This window comes from Pseudonaja textilis, chromosome 7 (genome assembly GCF_049901715.1).
Source record: "Pseudonaja textilis isolate UNSWEBS1 chromosome 7, rPseTex1.2, whole genome shotgun sequence".
NCBI classification, from domain to species: domain Eukaryota; kingdom Metazoa; phylum Chordata; class Lepidosauria; order Squamata; family Elapidae; genus Pseudonaja; species Pseudonaja textilis.
Window position 1 is genome coordinate 23,019,953 of NC_141996.1, and position 18,217 is coordinate 23,038,169.

The following is an 18,217-nucleotide window of genomic DNA, read 5'->3' on the forward strand; positions in this document are numbered from 1 at the left end:
TAGGGGACTGGAGACTAAAACATATGAAGAACGGTTACGGAACTGGGCATGGCTAGTCTAGTGAAGAGAAGGACCAGGGGAGACATGATAGCAGTCTTCCAATATTTGAGGGGCTGCCACAGAGAGGAAGGGGTCAAGCTATTTTCTAAAGTGCCTGTAGGCCAGACAAGGAATAATGGATGGAAACTGAACAAGGAGAGATTTAACTTGGAAATAAGGAGAAACTTTCTGACAGTGAGAACAATCAACCAATGGAACAGCTTGCCCTTGGAAGTTGTGGAAGTGCCATCACTTGAGCCTTTCAAGAAGAGATTGGACTGCCATTTGTCAGAAATGGTGTAGGGTCTCCTACTTGGGTGGGGGGGTTGGGCTAAATGACCTACAACAGTGGTCCCCAACCACGGGCCCCGGACGGTACCGGTCCATGGATCGTTTTGTACTGGGCTGCAAAGAATGTTTGCTTGGGCACCGCCATCTTGTTTCAGCATCCTGAGTTGCCTCAGCATGCTCGGTTAGTTAAGAAATGCCCTACCCAGAGAAGGAAGTGGTGCTGGAGGAGGAGGAGGAGGAGGCAGTAGTGGAGAAGCAAGCAACTCAGGGCGCTACTGCTGTGGCGGCTTTGCCTGCGTTTCCGAGGCTTCGGTGTTGGGAGAGGCAGCAAGGGCTAGAAAAGGGGAGAGCTGTGCAAGGCTCCGTCTCCCTTTCCTCCCTGCACCTGGGGGGGGGGAGGAAAGAGAGAGAGCCGGGAGCAATTCAAGGCTAGAAAACTAATGGGGAGAGCTGATGGCGGGCACTGGGGGCGGGGACTGTTGTTGCCGCCGCCGTGTGTGGGAGCGTGCATCTCAGGGACCTAGCTGGGAGGTGTGAGAACTGCAAGTAGGAGCGTTTGATGATTTTGAAGAACTCCTGGAACACGGTAGATTGGCGTTTTGTAGGTCTCAGTGAAAGAGTGAGCTTTGTTTTGTCTCCTTTCCTCCCCTGGTAATGCGAGAGATACTTTCTCTCTTCCACCCCACCCCCAAATAATCACTGGCTGTGGCTGGGTTTGGCAGCGAAGTGCTAAAGCGAGCGAAGTGCCCCCAGGGACACCTTTCCTCGCCTGTCTCCAGGTGAGGCTGGAAGAGCCCGCCCCCCAGCTTTTCCCCGGCTGCAGATCTGAGCCTCTCAATCCTCCACCCAGGATCTGAAAGGAGCTCCCACTTTCTCCCCCTCCCCTCCACCAATTAATCACCAAGAGCGGCAGTCCTTCTGCAGGCAGATGCCTACTGAGAAGCCCCTGGAGTGGCAGCCAAGGGGCGCTGCCCCCAAGGAGAGCAAAACCCCCTTTCTCCCTCTGCTTCTCCCAACAGCAGTTGCCCCAGGCCCCTCAGCTCACACACACACACACACACACACACACACACACACACAGCCTGCTCTTCTGTCTCTTTGGAAGGTGCCAAGTGGGGGAGGCTTCCAGCCCAGAACATTTTATTTTGTTATCATTAAGCATTTACATTTTTGTTATAATTAAATAAGTAAGAGTGTGTGTGTGTGTGTGTTTGTTTGTGTATGATGTATGTATGTGTGTGTGTGTGTATGTGTGTGTGTGTATGTATGTATGTATGTGTATATATATGTATGTATGTATGTATGGCATTCGGCTTTGCTCGGGTATTTTCCCACGTCATAGTAGTTGTGCTTTTAAAGTTGTAGCGACGTTTCAGCAGAATCTCATCTGCCATCATCAGGCTTCTTACAACTTTTGCTACAACTTTAAAAGCGCAACTACTATGACGTGGGAAAATACCTGAGCAAAGCCAATACCATACATGTAATACCAGCGAAAACTTAAGAAATATATATATTTCTTATATATATATTTAATTAACTATAACTAACTAACTATAACTATATTAACTAAATATATATATATATAATTAACATAAAAATTATATTAAATATATTAGCTTTTTTTAAAAATTCATATTAGTGGTCCTCGGGATTTAAAAGTTTGAATTTGGTGGTCCCTGAGATCCAAAAGGTTGGTGACCCCTGACCTACAAGGTCCCTTCCAACTCTGATTATCTGTTAATTATCTATTAATCAGAGCGAACTAGCTGAGACAAAATACTAGATTTTTCTACTTAATGTCCGATTCTTTATAAGTTGTCTTATAAAATATTTATTCAGGATGCCATGTTCCATGAACTGTCAGAGGTGCATCACTGCAAGCATTGAGAAGGGAAAGTTAATTCCTTGAGCACCTTTATTTCAACCAAGAAATACAGTAATGCATGCAGGGTTGAAAACTAAAATAGTAGCACTTAGCACTCAGATTTATATACTGCTTTATAGTGCTTTACAGCACTCTGTAACTGTAAGCAGTTTACAGATTGCCTCCAACAATTTGGATCCTCATTTTACCAACCTCAGAAGGATGGAAGGCCGAGTCAGCCTTGAGCCAGTCAGGATCAAACACCTGGCAGTGAGCAGAATTAGCCAGCAATGCTGCATTCTAACCACTGTGTCACCATAGTTCTTGTTATATTCTGTTGCAGGAAGGACTCTATTTTGCACCATTTCTGTTCATTTGTAGAGGACTTAGCATTTGTTCAGATGACATACAGAGCCATACTTTAAGTGGGCATAGTTTAGTTTGCAGATTACATTTAAGGCTCTCTACCATAACCACAATCTTGAATATGTACTTAGTTCAAATGTCCACAAAACCTCACCACAGAATATACCTTTTCTTATTAAACTAAGTCAAGATGCAGGGCTCTTTAGGTGCTGCCTAAGCCACAGTGGCTCAACTATTGCTGCCTTCTTAGCGCAAGCATATATTTTCCTGGAACCACAGAGCTACAATGCAAGCTGAGGAAAAGACACAGCTTCTTTATCAGTCTGTTGACAGATGCCGTGAGTATGCATGCCTGTGCAGATCCAAAGTACTTTTCCCGCTTCAGATTATTCTGCATACTTCTAAAGAAGACTCTAAAAACAGCTTCAGGTTTAGAACTTTTCCATGACAGAATATCACTTTCAGAAAGGTTGTCTACCTTGTGGTTAATTTGTTTATGTAGTCAAAGCCTGATGTCTGCAGATCAAAATTTCAGATAGGTACAAATGGAAGAAAGCAATCCTTCATATAACTAGATCCCATGCTGTAGTAAGATGTTGAAGGGGATTTGGGTTTGGAAATGCATTGGGAAGTGGTACAGAAATTAAAACACAGCCCGTCCCAGTTTAATAATCTTGCTGCTCTAATATCAACTAATTGCAGTTTCCGTTTTTCCACCCTGTAATACTTTAAATGGGAGATTATTAGACTCTATAATCACGTCTCAAATGCCAGAAGCATATCAGAAAAGGATATCATTGCTTTGTGTCTCCCCTTTCTTATCAGATAGATCTTTAATACTTTTATTGACAATTGCTGGTGAGGATATGTTTGGGTGTATACATCAGAATTCAAGTAAAACTCAATTTGGTGTTTTAAAGATATTTTCAGGAATGTCTTTCTTGTACTGTTTATTTTTTCCATAAACGTAGAAAATCAAGTTTTGTACTGAGAACAAAGTCCACTTTCAAAACATATTAAAGCAGTAGTTAAATTGTTAATAAGTCTATCAGTGTATTGATGTCTTTTGAGCTCCTCTCATGCCCTATTCATTATATCAATTGAAGATGAGGTTTGATGTCCATAAAACATCTCATTCATTAAGTTGAAAGTTTTACATGAATTCTTACCTAATTCATTTCTTACGTATGACTTCTATATATTATTTATTTTTATTATTATTATTAGCAAATTTCTGTGGCCAAAAATGTTCCTGTATCTTGCTTTGTCTGATATTTCCAAATTAGAATACTTATCTAAATTTTGGGTATTTCCTTCCTTTATATAATTTTTTATTAAGCATGTCACAGAAAATATGCAAACAATAACAATTTTAAAAGACCAAGAAAATACTGAAGTAATGGATAAATAAATAAATGAAGAATCCAAAATGTCTAGGAAGTCATAATTTTTCAATATATCATTAATCAATTATGAACAAATGAATATAACATATAAGAAAACTAAAAATTCTAAGCAAGGATACATATCAAGAACCATGATCAACACAGTATGAATCACCAAGGCAAAACTGGAAATTTATTCTGATTTAAATGTCCCATGAAATTAATATGTGAACTCTAAACATTGAAAACCCAAACCTTGGCTGAGTCACAAATAAATTGGAATAAAATTCTGTTTCTGTTGTAGTAAGGTACAGAGTTATTTTGGACACTGAAATGTACTCCCACAATTTGGTTAATCATTTTTCCGAAGAGACAGTCAGATGACCTTTTCAATAAGAAGCACACAATATCCTTGCAGCAGTAAACAAAAGTAATTCAGTTTACTTAGAGAGAAGATACGGCTTAATAAAATGCAATAAAATCTTGCAGGTTGAAATGGAAATTTGACTTTTAAAATATATTTCATTCTGGTATGAATCATTTTCCAAATATGAAAAAAATTATCTGACCTATTCATTACAGTTGGAACAATTTTTAGAAAATGAATTATCAACTTTAGCAATCAAAACTGCAATGATAATACCAATGGTAAAATATCTTACACCCATTTTCTGTGAACATAATATTTGGAATAAATTTAAATTCCTATTGTTATGTCTTCATTACTTGTATTCAAATTCTGTATCTATTTAATAATGGAATCGTTGTGGGTTCAGATACATATAATGATGTAAAGAAATTAAAGATCAACATTCAGTTGAAATTAGAACTGTTCTTGCTGGGAATAGCGGTCAGCTTAAAAAGATGACAACCCTATTCCCCGTTCTGGCATGCCTATAAGGGGCCCCTCCCTCCAGGAAGGAAGAGACATCTGAACACCTGTCTAGGAATTTCCTTCTGTTCTCATAGATTTTTTTTTCTTGTGGCAGAAGCAGCTTTTAATCAAAAAGGTGTAATATGTCCATGCAGCTGATCAATTACATTTTGCTATGATTAATTTGAATTATACTATGTTGCATAAATATTTAATTTGGTTATTTTTATTTGCATTTTTCATTTGCATTTTTATTTATGATTATATGTATTGATATATGTGTGAAGGAACAGATGACTTCTATCTTGTTCATAAATTTTGTGGAAATTAATTATTCTCTGGGTAACTCTGGATCAATTGCTTCCTGCATACATATCAGTGCATGCTTTGCAAGCCTTTGTTAATAGACCATCATCCAGATTGTTCAGACCAGAGTCCTGTAATCGTCTCTCTTTTCTGCAACATTTCCATAGATAATATTAATGTTTCCTTGTCCTGGTTCTTTTCTTTGGACTGGAAGGATAAATCAGAATACCATGTTGTTGTTAACTCAATAAGAATATCAGGTTGAACTCTTAGAGAAGGAGTAGAATATAGATCTAAGGAAAACAATAGCCCCATGCTGAGATTGATATAGTTTCACCGTATCTTGAGGTTCTCAGCTTATCAATGAGTTCATACCAATCAGTTGGTAAAGAATTGGAAAAGAATGTGAGTGTCCTCATGTTTTGATTATAAACCGTATGTATGTATGGATGGATGCATGGATGTTTACACACACACAGTTATAAATGACTTTAGTGATTGTTAACTGCACTTCATCCTGTTCCAAACCTAAGAAGAATATCGTAAATAGTTAATTTTATATATGCATATAAATATAAACAGTAATGATAAAGCCAGTGCTTACATTAAGCCGTAATACAGGTAGTCCTTGACTTACAACAATTCATTTACTGATCATTAGTTACAACAGCGAAGTTACAACAGCACTGAAAAAAGTGACTTATGACTATTTTTCACACTTAGGACCATTGCAACATTCCCATGATCACTTGATCAAAATTCAGGCACCTGGCAGTTGGTTTCATATTTATGATGGTTGTAGTGTCCTGGGATCATTTGATCATTTTTTGCGACCTTCTGACAAGCATTCAATGGGGGATCCAGATTCACTTAGCAACCCTGTTACTCATTAAACAGTTGCAATAATCCACTTAACAACTGTGGGAAGAAAAATCGTAAAATGGGGCAAAACCACGTTAAATGTTTCACTTAGCAACATAAAGTTTGGGCTCAATTATGGTCATAACTCAAGGACTACTTGTACTCAGTTCTACAACCTAAAAACATAATTGGAAGAATATTTGTGAACCAAGGAGTTCACACTTTCATATGAAATTTACAATTGAGTTTAAGAAACATGACCAGGGGTGGGATTCTACCAGTTCGGCCCAGTTCTATAGAACCGGTTGTTACAGTTCCCAGTAGTTTGGAGAACTGGTAAATCGGACCTCTGGCTGGCCCTGCCCCTCTCTGCCCGCTTCTCTGCTCCCTGCCCGGTCAGTCCGTATCACGCAGGCACAACATTGTGTGCATGTGCAACATGCCTTGCTGCCTGCTTTTTGCTGTGAGAGAGCGAAAAGCTTGCAAGTCCCTGGCCCCTCCCTTCACGAAACAGCTCCTATCTGCTCACAGGTAAGCCTGCAAGTCATGCTAGCCCCTCCCCCACTGTCTCTGGGCCTCCTGCAGCCATCTCCGGGGCTCCCTGAGCCTTGCCCAGCCTACCTACCTGCCTCCTGTCCCAGGACTCAGCTGGCTGGCTTCCCCACCAGAGCAACCCCCTCCTGCTGGCAGCACTGGCTGGGGCCTGCCTACCTGCCCCCCATTCCTGGGCTCGGCTGGCTGATGAAGCCGCCACAAGGTGCTCTCCCAGCTCTCCCTATCACGTGGTGGCGTCCCGTAAAAATGCCATTGCTGCACCTCCGCCGCTGCCACCACCCACAGAGGTACCGTACTTTGGGAGGGCTTGGGGGGGTGCTTCATGGCCCCGCTACCACCGCATGCCTCTCCCCCTTCTTTCTTTTCCCACCATGTGCTATCTGGAGCTCGCAGGATCATTTGGTTCGTCCCAGACCAGGTGTATGTGTGTGTGAGTGTGTGTGTGTGTGTGTGTGTGTGTGAGAGAGAGAGAGAGACAGGAAAGGAAGAAGGAAGGAAGGAAGGAAGGAAGGAAGGAAAGAAAGAAAGAAAGAAAGAAAGAAAGAAAGAAAGAAAGAAAGAAAGAAAGAAAGAAAGAAAGAAAGAAAGAAAGAAAGAAAGAAAGGTGGAAGGGAGATAAAGAAAGAAAGAACAAGAAAGCATCTTGCCTATCACACTCTTGAGCAAAGCATGTGAGCCATTTCCTCCTTTCAGTGGTCCATGAAAGTACATCTATAGTACATAGATATTAAACTCAAAAAAAGATGAACAAATTTTTACAGAACCGTAGATAAGTTGAGACTGGGTGTCACAAGGAATGGCTGGGAGGGGAGGGGCCAGGCAAGGCACCCCTTGACATGTGTGACATTGAATTGGTCACACCCACCCAGTCACATGACCACCAAGCCACACCAGCCAGTCACGTGACCACCAAGCCACACCAGCCAGTCATGTGACCATCAAGCCATGGCCAACCATCAAGCCACATTCACCCAGTCACATGACCACCAAGCCACAGCCACAAATTAAGCCATTTGCACAGAACCGCTTGTTAAGAAATTTGAATCCCACCCCTGAATGTGGTGCTATCTTTTGGAGATGCCATAACTCTTTTCTATTACTTCACAAACTGTAATTATTATAACTTTTAAAAGTCATTATGATGAAGAGAAATAATTGTAACTTTTCAGTCTTAATTCTTTTAAAATATCTTTTGTGAAATATCTAGATTACCTCTTGTTTTTAAATGTGTTGTATATTATTCTAATGAAAGATCAGGATATTAAAATTTGGCTTTAATGACATTGTTTATTAAACTAGGAATATGTTTATTTGGTGTTCTTTGGTTCTTATATAACAGCTGCTTCAGTCCAAAATATAGTGAATCATTGAAAATGAATAAACCCCTTTTGTACTAAATTTAGTGGCTGTAGATTTTGGCTCTGTATTTAACCTACCAGTATGAAAGATAGTGAATAAATTGCAATAGACACATTTGGGTGGAGTGAAGAATGTTTCTCCCTTTTTGCAAATACTGTAAATGGCCAAATAGAGACTTGAGAAATCTCTTTGCAGCAATTTCTTAGAAGAGATTAATTTCCATAAAAAAATAGTTTTGCTAAAATGGGAAGACAGAGAATCAATGACTATATTTAGGGAGAAAAGCATATAAAAGAAATGTTGGATCCCGAAGTAATTAAACCCAATATACCTATGAGTAATATTTATTTTATGTTTTCTTCTCATGACTGCTGCTGCCAAATATTATCTTTGTATCTATACCAGACTACTTGCATAACCCATCTTTGATTCTCTACCATCTTTTCTTCTTGTCCTTGTGCAACCAGCATGATCCTCTATCAGCCTTCCTGGCGCAGAACCAGCCATTTCTCTGTTGTTACCCAGTGAGACCTCTGCTGTGTTCCTGGCAATCGGCATCATTTCCCTTCCCATTCATCAAATGAATCCAGAAAGCATGTGCAGGCAGGCAGATTGCTCTTCTGTCGCTGATCTTTCTCTGAGTTGAACAGAAAGGGAAATTTTCATGTTCCCAGGAAGCCATTTCCACTATAATGACTAATTGGCACAGGACTGCCTATTCAAGTAACTGTGGTCATGACCCACATCCTTTTTGTAAATCTTTGTGAACAACCTGTCGCTTGGCTAGTAATAGTTTATTTAGAGTAAATAGTGCTGGATAATGATTTGGATTTTTTCTTTTTAAAGTTTTGAAAGAGAATATTTTTTCTTTTTTTAAAAAAAAGATTTCATTTCTAAAACATTTTTCCTTTTTTCAGGAAGGTGTACAAAGATATTGTACAATAGCTTGTAATTCATTTCTGGGAATTTTATATTTGCATTTCATTATTTTAAAATCCTGCTGTGGTATTTATCTGGAACTGATTTCTAGTTTGAAGTCTTAAAGAAAATCGGGGAGCACTTTTTGTCTAGGGATGACAACAATGATTTTTCCTCTTAATCTCCCCGTTTGCGAATGTTTTGCATTTTAGGCTTCTTCAAAACCTGGAAGCTATCTTTAGTTCTGCTTCAGTAGAGCAATTGTTCCTAGTTATGCCTGTTCTGATTAGTTCTAAATAGTGCAAAGAGCTATTAGGTTATGAGAGTGCATCTATTCCTTCATGCTGACTTGTGAAGCTGCTTGGTTTTTCCTAGCTAAAACTATACCTTTTTAATCTGTTTCCATCTGTGAGCCTTTGTTCTTCATTTCCTCAGCATGGAGCAATCATGCTTTTCCATCTGCCATGTCTTGAGGCAGAACTGAGCTTTTTGTTAGTCCTGCAAAATGCCATAAAATAACTTTAATGTGCAAAAGTTGATTGTATAGAGGGCAGAACAAGAATTCAGTAACATAATTTCAAAAAAGACCAGAATTTTTTCCTGCTTCCATTCCATTTATTCCTGAAACTTTATTTTTCTTTGTTTTTGGTAGACAGTTATCAGGAAAGTGCTTTGGAAACGCCCTAGGGATATTCTGGAAGCAATAGGGTGTGATGCCTCTGAAAGCATTTACTGGGAGATGAATGGGCCTCCATGTATAGTTTGGTTGGCCTCTGTAAGAAAAGCCTGCTAAGGTCTGGAGTCCAATCCACCAAGGAGTTGCTTATGTTTTTAAGATACAGACTGGATGTTATAGGTCCATGATGGCAAACCTATGGCATGTGTGCCACAGGTAGCATACAGAGCCATTTGTGCGGGCACGCGAGCCACAGGAAAACTTACCTCACTGCGCATGCACACACCTGACAGCTGATTTTCAGCTGGTTTGAGGCCTTTTTCGGCCTCCTTGAAAAAAGCCTCTACAGGCCAAATAGGACCATTTTATCACTTCCGGTATTATGTGTGTAGGGGGCATGGGGCGTGCATTGCCTTTTGGGTGCTGGCATGCCAGCGCACACACAATTTTTGGCACAGGAGCCCAAAAGGATTAGCCACTAGTGTTATAGGTAATCCCCAGCCTGGTAGAGGCATCTAACCTTAGCATTCTTAGTGATAATCATAATTTGTTTCCCTTTAATTTGTCGGTTGATTTGCTTGGAACAATATCTTTTTTAAAAAAAGGCCTTTTCAAGGTGACCCATTGCTTGCACATACTAACCACATATTTGACAATTGGGCACAGTGTATTTTCACAGCTTCACTGTGAAATTCAGACTGGTAAAACCGCTAGAGTGTGAACAAGAACTAAATAATTAACAATAGGGTAAGGTGATAGGAATGGAATGACCGAGTAAAGACAACATATATTTGGAGTAGGCTTGGAAAGATATAAAGGTGAGCTAAAACAGGAAACATGCCCCAGTTAACAGGAACTCCAAAAGAACAAGAGATTTGTTAGTGCTGGGACATCAAAAGGAGACTGTGTAAGATAAGAAAAACAGGTGAAATCTGAGAAAGCTGCTTTAAAAAGTAAAAATATTTTTGTCTGGCTCCTAATGCATTCAAGGTTATTTCCTATAATCTTACAAAGGGTGACTATCATTACTTAGGACATTAATGATAAAAAGGGTAATTATAATTAGTCTGACTGTCTTCTAGAATGTCTGCTAGATTTTATAGATATATATTGTAGTAATGCCAACAGTTTGCATGATGAACATGCAAATTCAAGACTGGAACAGTCAAGAAAAACAATATAAAGCAATAAATAGTTTCTCCCTTTTCTAGATTTTCATTTTGTTGTAAAATATTCAGAGTAAAATATGCCTAATTAGAATATGGGGTATAAATTAATTGTATACAATATACAATTATATAATTGTATATTATATATGGGGTATAAATTAATATTTCCTTCCTCCATAATTTCTGTAAGATAAAACGCACTGACTTTTCAAACTCTGCTCTTCAATTACTCTGGCAATAGCTTATGACTATAACAGTCCTTCAAGTGATAGTAATTGGGACTGGAATTTCCATCACTTAGTGATGCAAATGTAAATTGCAGTGCTCCATCCCTTAGTGATTGCAATCCTCATTGCCATTGTTAACCAAATTCCACCAGTTGTCAGCTGAGAACCCATTCCAATCCAAGCCATTTTAGACTTGTCCCCTCCCAGCCTTGATAAGATAAGGGACTGCCTTCAATTCCCCCAACTGGCCTATCTTGAGAGGAAGTCTTGAGAAGAAACCACCATGCACAATCTTAGGAAGAAAGCCTCAGGTGGTCAGCAGCTGCCCCATGAAAGGCAGAGCAGACATGCTTGGTCAGCAACAGGAGCAAGAAAACTGCAAAGGTCAGCTAGGGCTGCTGGGGCCAAAATGGGTAGAGATAGGTGGTGGGAGATACACAGGTGGGGGGAATCGAAGTGCCGCTGCGTTGTAAGTGCAGGGAAAATTTTAATTATTTGACCACAGTGTGCTGCTCTGATTGTATTTCCCTTTGTTCATCATCCCCATAGCTGCAAACTGTCATTGAACAAATGGTTGTAAGTTGCAGACTGCTAACTGTAATTTCTCAAATACTGGTGTGTACATAATTCTGGATCCAAATCCTAGTTTAATAATATTTACAGTGTGAGCTATTTTGCTTTTTCATTCATGTAAATGAACTAACAAATTAGGATTCAGTACTTAAAGTAGTTTTGTAAGTCTGGATCTATAACTAAATGGTGGCAAAGAAGACAGGTTTCTGGCTATGGTCCCAAGATACTTATAAATCTTACCTTAGTGGCAAAATTATTATATATTCTGATATTTAATATTGTATACAGAATCCTAATAATTGTATTGACTTCATGAACATCTGACATAAAATAACTATATAACAGAAGCCAAATAACATTTACAACAGTAAATAATCTATCTCATGTTTTATTATAGGAAAAACCATTGAGCAAATCTCTGCAACATGGAGAAGATCCACAATTTGATCAAGTAAGTTATATTAGAGACAAGTAAGTTATATCTCTTTTTGCTGTCTGCACTGCAGTTCCATAATTACTTATGTGAAGCAGAAGAATTTGATTAATCTTCCCTAACTGCTTTGAGGCTGTTGATATCTTCAATTTATTTTAGTTTTTGTTAGTAAGAAAATATATACTGTATATATTGTAGGTTAGAAAATATAAGTGCAAGACAATCTACAATATATCATTGTACTTCCCCTCAATTGCAGAGCCAATTCATACTAGACATTAAAATTTGGCAGCTTTTGCTGAATATACATAACCTTAAACATTCACTTTAAACCTTTCTCAAGGCTGAATAACATTCTTTTTCAGCCCATATAAATTTATTTGCAGCTTTGAAAAACTTCAAAGTGTTCTCACTGTATATTGCTTAATAATACAATCCATTTATTTCATCTCATGAGACTTTTTGGTACCAATTGTAAAGCATAGTGATGACAAAGTTATGGTCTAGAGCTGTTTTGCTGCATCAGGACCTGGGCAGCTAACTTTCATAGAAGCTGCTATGAATCATTCATTGGTCCAGAAGGTGCTTGAGGATAACATGAGACCATCTGCCATAAAATTGAAGCTCAACCAGAAGTAGACCTTATAACATGACAATAACACTAAACATTCCAGCTTATCCACAAAGGGCTCTCTGAAAAAAACCCAACCCTGTGGGTTCTGGAATGGCCAAGTCAAAACTCAGATTTTAGCCCATCAAGATGGTGTGGCATGTGCTTGAATGCTCCTTAAACATTAACAGCTGAAAAAAATCTACATGGGGGATTAGGGAAAAATTCTTCTCAGCTGATATCAGCAGGTAATAGACAGTTACAGGTAGTTCTTGACATATGACCATTCATTTAGGACCATTCAAAGTTACTGAAAAAACTGAATTATGACTAGTTCATACACTTATGACCATTGTAACATCCCTACAGTCATGTGATCTCCATCTGGGACCTTCCCAGTCAGCTTCTGAAGGTTACAAGTCATGGTCATGTGATGTCTCACTTGACAGCCAAGGTTAGCAACTGTGGCCACAAAGGTAATAAAACCAGGTGAGGTTACATTATGCCTCATTTAATGACTGCAGCACTCAATCATGAATTTCTAGATCCAGTTATGGTTGTAAGTTGAGGACTATCTGTATAAGACACTCCTGTTTGGGGTTGTTTCTGCCAAAGGTAGAATATCAAATAGAGTCAGTAACTTATACTTATTCTTTCCACAGAAGAAAATGGCATATCTCTTGATTTTTTGTTGAGTTTATGGCTGCAAAGGTATAGGTTGTTTTGTTGAATTACATTAGTTTTATCTTTTATATACTGTTTGAATGTAAATAAAATACCAATTTGCCCACTTATATTTAAAAAGAAAAAAAAACCTTTACAAGTGGTACGCTTACTTTTTGTGACTGTATTTGTTTTAACATTTTATCATGCTTTTAGATGAAGTGAAAAAATTACAACATAGTTTATAAATATAAAGAAATTATGAAATAGAAGTTCTTCTGCAATATAAGAAAGCTACCTGAGCTATTGTTGACTTGGAATCTGTGACAGTGTGGTGCCCTTTGTTTTGAGGAATGGTTAAGAGGTATACTTCAATCATTTTGTGAAGCAAGTCTCCAAATGAATTACCTATCCCTACTAATAATAAAATTAACAAAGATATATAGTGATTTATATTCAGATTTGACATTTCAATAACTCTTTTTTATTATTACTTACATCAGAGCAAACATACTTTAGGTGACTTATTTTTCAAATTTTTCCAAAATAATTATGAAAAGTATATTTGTATAGATTGTTTTCAATGCCCTGCTAGCAGGGCGTTTGCTTGTGTAGGGTGGGTATCTCAAGCTGCATGCTCTGTAGTTCATTCAGGTTGGAAGAACATGATCATTTTGTGTAACAAGGACCCATTTGTACATCTGCACACTCCCTTTCAGTAGTAACACAGAGCTAGAATTCTTCTCACACTGGCTATGATTCCAATAAATAGAGGGGTTGAGTAACCAGCATGCTGACTTAGACGTTCCTCCCTTCCTGTATTCTAACAGCCAGTCTCTGAAAATTCCACCCTTCCTTCCTGACTTATAAGACCAATGACCAAAAAAGTTAAAAAGCTAAGGAGACACTGTGTATTTAGTTTACATTACATTGGGCAGCACTGTTCAATAAATTAGACATGAATAGGTGAAGCTACATACCTATAAGTTACACATACTATGCTTAATAAATCAAGCTGAGACCCATGCAGTTGCTTCTTCAAATCAGCAATACATTTATAACAATTATCTTACTAATAGACCATTGGGACTACATATCTAGTGACAAAAATAGGAAAATATTACTGAAAAATCATGTAGCAAATTATTCATTTGTTTGTTTATTTGTATATCAAACTTGGTAACCCGCCATCTCTCTTGTAGAAGGGCTCTATGGGTTATCTCCATGACCATCAGGTGAAAATCTATATGAACTCAGAGTTTCACTGAAAGTACATCCAAGCAGCCAGCTGATATTGTAGATCTGCCAGTGACAAAAGCAGGAACAAATGAGAGAGACGTGAGGCATTCAGAGAAATAAATGGTCATTCTTCACTTATCAAGAAAAATCTCAGTATTTGCAAAATTCTGTTACCAAGGATCAGCAAATATACAGGAATGGAAAGAAATCTGTAATATGAATTTGGGATAGGGTTTAAGAAAAAGAAAGGGGAGAAAGACTACAAGTACAGTTTCATTAAAGCTTTAGATATAGTCTAAGATTGAATGACACACCATTTTATTTTCTGTCTTCCAAAGGACATTTATTTTGGCAATCTTCATTTTTATTTTAGCTTGTTCATTCGACACTGACTTGTTTGTGCAGCTGAAAAAAACTGTACTGATATAAAATTGTGAGAGCTGCTATTGTCAAATTCAGATCAAATAAAAACTCAAGATGGAATCCCAATATTTTGTTTCTTTATTGACTTTCTTTATTTAAAGAAAAACTTAAATATGTTTTTTTCTATTATGGGAGGATAAGCAATTGGAGATATTTTGATTAGGGAAAATTGCACGGGGAACCATCCAGCACTGCATTTATGATCCATTGAAGGGGGAAAGGACTAGAATTGGAAAAAAAAAACCACCTTTCAGGAGACTTAGTTCAGCTACACATTCTGCTGAAAATAGTGGGATAGATTGGTTAAGGTGTGGAACTAGAAATCAGGAAATACGTATTCAAATTTTATGTCAGCCTTGGAAGTTTATTGGCTAACTTTTCTCCCCTCAGATATCCTTGATATAGATTCAGGAAGATTCCATACCTGAAGAGACAATGCCTCTGGGACTCTGGGAACAGTAGAACATTTGCTTCTTAGTGCTTCCTTCTATTACAGAGATATTTATACTAGCCTCACTCACCATTATTTCATAAATACCCAGGGTGCACAGGATAATTATATACTTTCCTGCTGCTTGCAGATACCAAACCTACTACAAAATATGATATTGCCAGGTTGTACACAGCAGCACTTAAAATGTGTCAGAACATAACCTGTGCTGTAAACCAGTTTTAATGAACACTTTGTTTGTTATTCTAGAGTGATCTGCATTGTGATATATTTAGCTTGTCATGCTCCTCTCTGCTCATCTACTGATCCTGTCCTTTCCTTAGGTTCTTTTTAGATTTTTAAAAATATTTTTAGGTTTACATTTAGCACTGATATCTATTATATATATACATACATATATATATATATATATATATATATATATATGTATGTATATGTATGTATGTATATGTGTGTGTGTGTGTGTGTGTGTGTATGTGTATATATATATATATATATATATATATATATATATATATATATATATATATATACTTAAGTTTTGCGTACTTACATGTATGGCATTCAGCTTTGTTCAGGTATTTTCCACGTCATTGTAGTTGTACTTTTAAAGTTGTAGCTACAACTTTAAAAGCACAACTACAATGACGTGGAAAATACCCGAAAAAGTCAATGCCATATATATATATATATATATATATATATATATATATATATATATATATATATAATTCTCATGCTTTTTAATTTTTTTGTACCCTGCCCTCCTTATGCTACTCTTCTCCTTATTTTTGACCATAAAAAAGATTTGGTTTTATTACTGATCAACTACGTTTTCTTGCTTTCTCTCAACTATACCTATTTTACACTTTATTTTACCTTGGAAATGAAATACATCTACTTTGAGTTCCTTGAAGAAAGGAGAATATGTGCTAAATATAAATGATATAAATAAAGATAGTCTTAATTAAATTAAGACAACACATTAATTATGTATTTATTTATTCTAATATTCTGTATTTATTGGACATATTGTGTGACTAAATATTTTTTAATAGCTGGCTTTGGACCACTAGTTGTTGGAAATGTAATTTGTGAGTGGGAATATTTAATCATATGGTCTGATTTGACCTTTTATAGTTTTGGTTTGAACTTTCCAGATTTGTTAATATAATTTGGTTGTTGAAAATTTGTACATTCTTCTAGAGTCTAGACCTGTGATGGCAAACCTTTGGCACACATGCCAAAGGTGGCACGCAGTGGCCTCTCTGTGGACACACACGCCATTGCCAACTGGTTTTGGGGTTTCTGGCACTCCAGTGCGTGCAAAGACCAGCTGGCCGGCACGTGCATGCACACCGGCCAGCTGGTCTTTGGGTTTCTGGCACTCCAGTTCATGCAAAGACCAGCTGGCCGGCACATGCATGCGCACCGGCCAGCTGGTCTTGAGTTTCCGGTGGTCTGGCACATGCATGTACCAGTTTTGGCATCACTGGTCTAGACTATAGTTTTATTAAAAAACTACTTCAGTATGAGGTTTATAAAAGCAAATCTTTACAATTAAATTTTATCACAGCTTCATGCATATCCTTTTTGTTCATTTATTTCATAAAATCATCCAACATATGATGTGCTAGTATGAAAAATTAATCTACCCCCAATTCAGTTAGTTAATAAAAGGAATACCAGAGTCACTTGTGTGAATGCTTCATTAAATAATCAGGGCTGATTTGGGTCAGTCATAAATCTTAAACTTTAACTCTCACCATATAGATTTTAAAGGCATGCTGTGTCCCAGTCAAAACAAAATATTACTAAACCAGTTTTGAGTATAGTGGTTAAGACGCCAGGCTAGAAAGCCAGATAACGTGAATTAAAGTCCTGCTTTAGCCATGAAAACCTACTACTGAGTAACTTTGGGCCAGTCATTCTCTCTCAGCCTAACCCACCTCAGAGAATTGACTAAAGATTACAGTAGATTTTTAGTAGACTGTACCTAAATATATTTTTATTTTTATGCATTTTCCGATAGGTAATTAGTTCAATGAGCTCCCTTTCAGAGTATTGTCTACCTTCTATCCTGCGTACTTTGTTTGATTGGTATAAAAGACAAAATGGCATTGAAGATGAATCTCATGAATACAGACCAAGAACAAGCACAAAATCCAAAAGGTATGCACCTGGATAACTTTTATTATTGATTGCTATTTATGTTTTGTGATTATTTGTAAAAAGGAACCTGTTTTTATATAGAATTTTACTTTAAAGGATTTGCTTCAGACAATATTTGTGGGTGGATTAAAGGATTTGCTTCAGACAGTAGTTTGAGAGTGCTTTCATTCTCCAATCCTGTCAAAAACATCATGAAGCTAGCTATGGAATTCTCTTCACTCCTGTTGAATTTAAATTCTTGTTGAATTATCTTCATTCCTGTTGAATTTCTCCTATTGAGAATAGACAGAGAACACCAGGAGTCAACCAATGCTTCCTTAGAAGGGTACAAAAAATGTGCAGAAGTCCCAAAAGTTCCAAAGTCCCAAAGTTGTGTGATGGCTTTTCCTAGTTGAAGGAATAAGCTATAGAAGGAAATATAAATCCAATCATAGATACCCACATTGGCTTATTCCAGCAGACTAAACCATCATGCCACGTTTGCTCCATTAGAGGGCTGTGAAGCACTGTGAAGCGGTATATAGATAAGTGTAAGTGCTACTGCTATTAGAACTACTTGTTTCAGAGAGATTATCTGAATCCTGGACTGTGGTAGCCTTTTAGTGGAATGTATCCTTGCATAAATTCAATTGCCACTGCATTTTATCTGCTGGTAAATATTGATTCCATGTTTTATGTCAATTGCCTTACGGATTGTATTTTTATATGAGATGTATAGAAATAGTGAGGGTTTAATAAGGAAATAAAATTGAGGGAGAAC

General features: G+C 37.6%; 1 protein-coding gene across 10 annotated transcripts in view; it reads left to right on the forward strand.

Annotated features, from left to right (window-relative positions):
• Window positions 1-18,217, forward strand: part of FRY (FRY microtubule binding protein) — a 184,696-nt gene that overhangs the window by 71,457 nt on the left and 95,022 nt on the right. For all 10 annotated transcript variants that reach the window (XM_087937235.1, XM_087937236.1, XM_087937237.1 and 7 more), the window contains 2 exons: window positions 11,864-11,917; window positions 17,318-17,457. In XM_087937235.1, coding sequence (XP_087793361.1) covers window positions 11,864-11,917; window positions 17,318-17,457 — 194 coding nt within the window. The remainder of the gene's footprint in view (window positions 1-11,863; window positions 11,918-17,317; window positions 17,458-18,217) is intronic.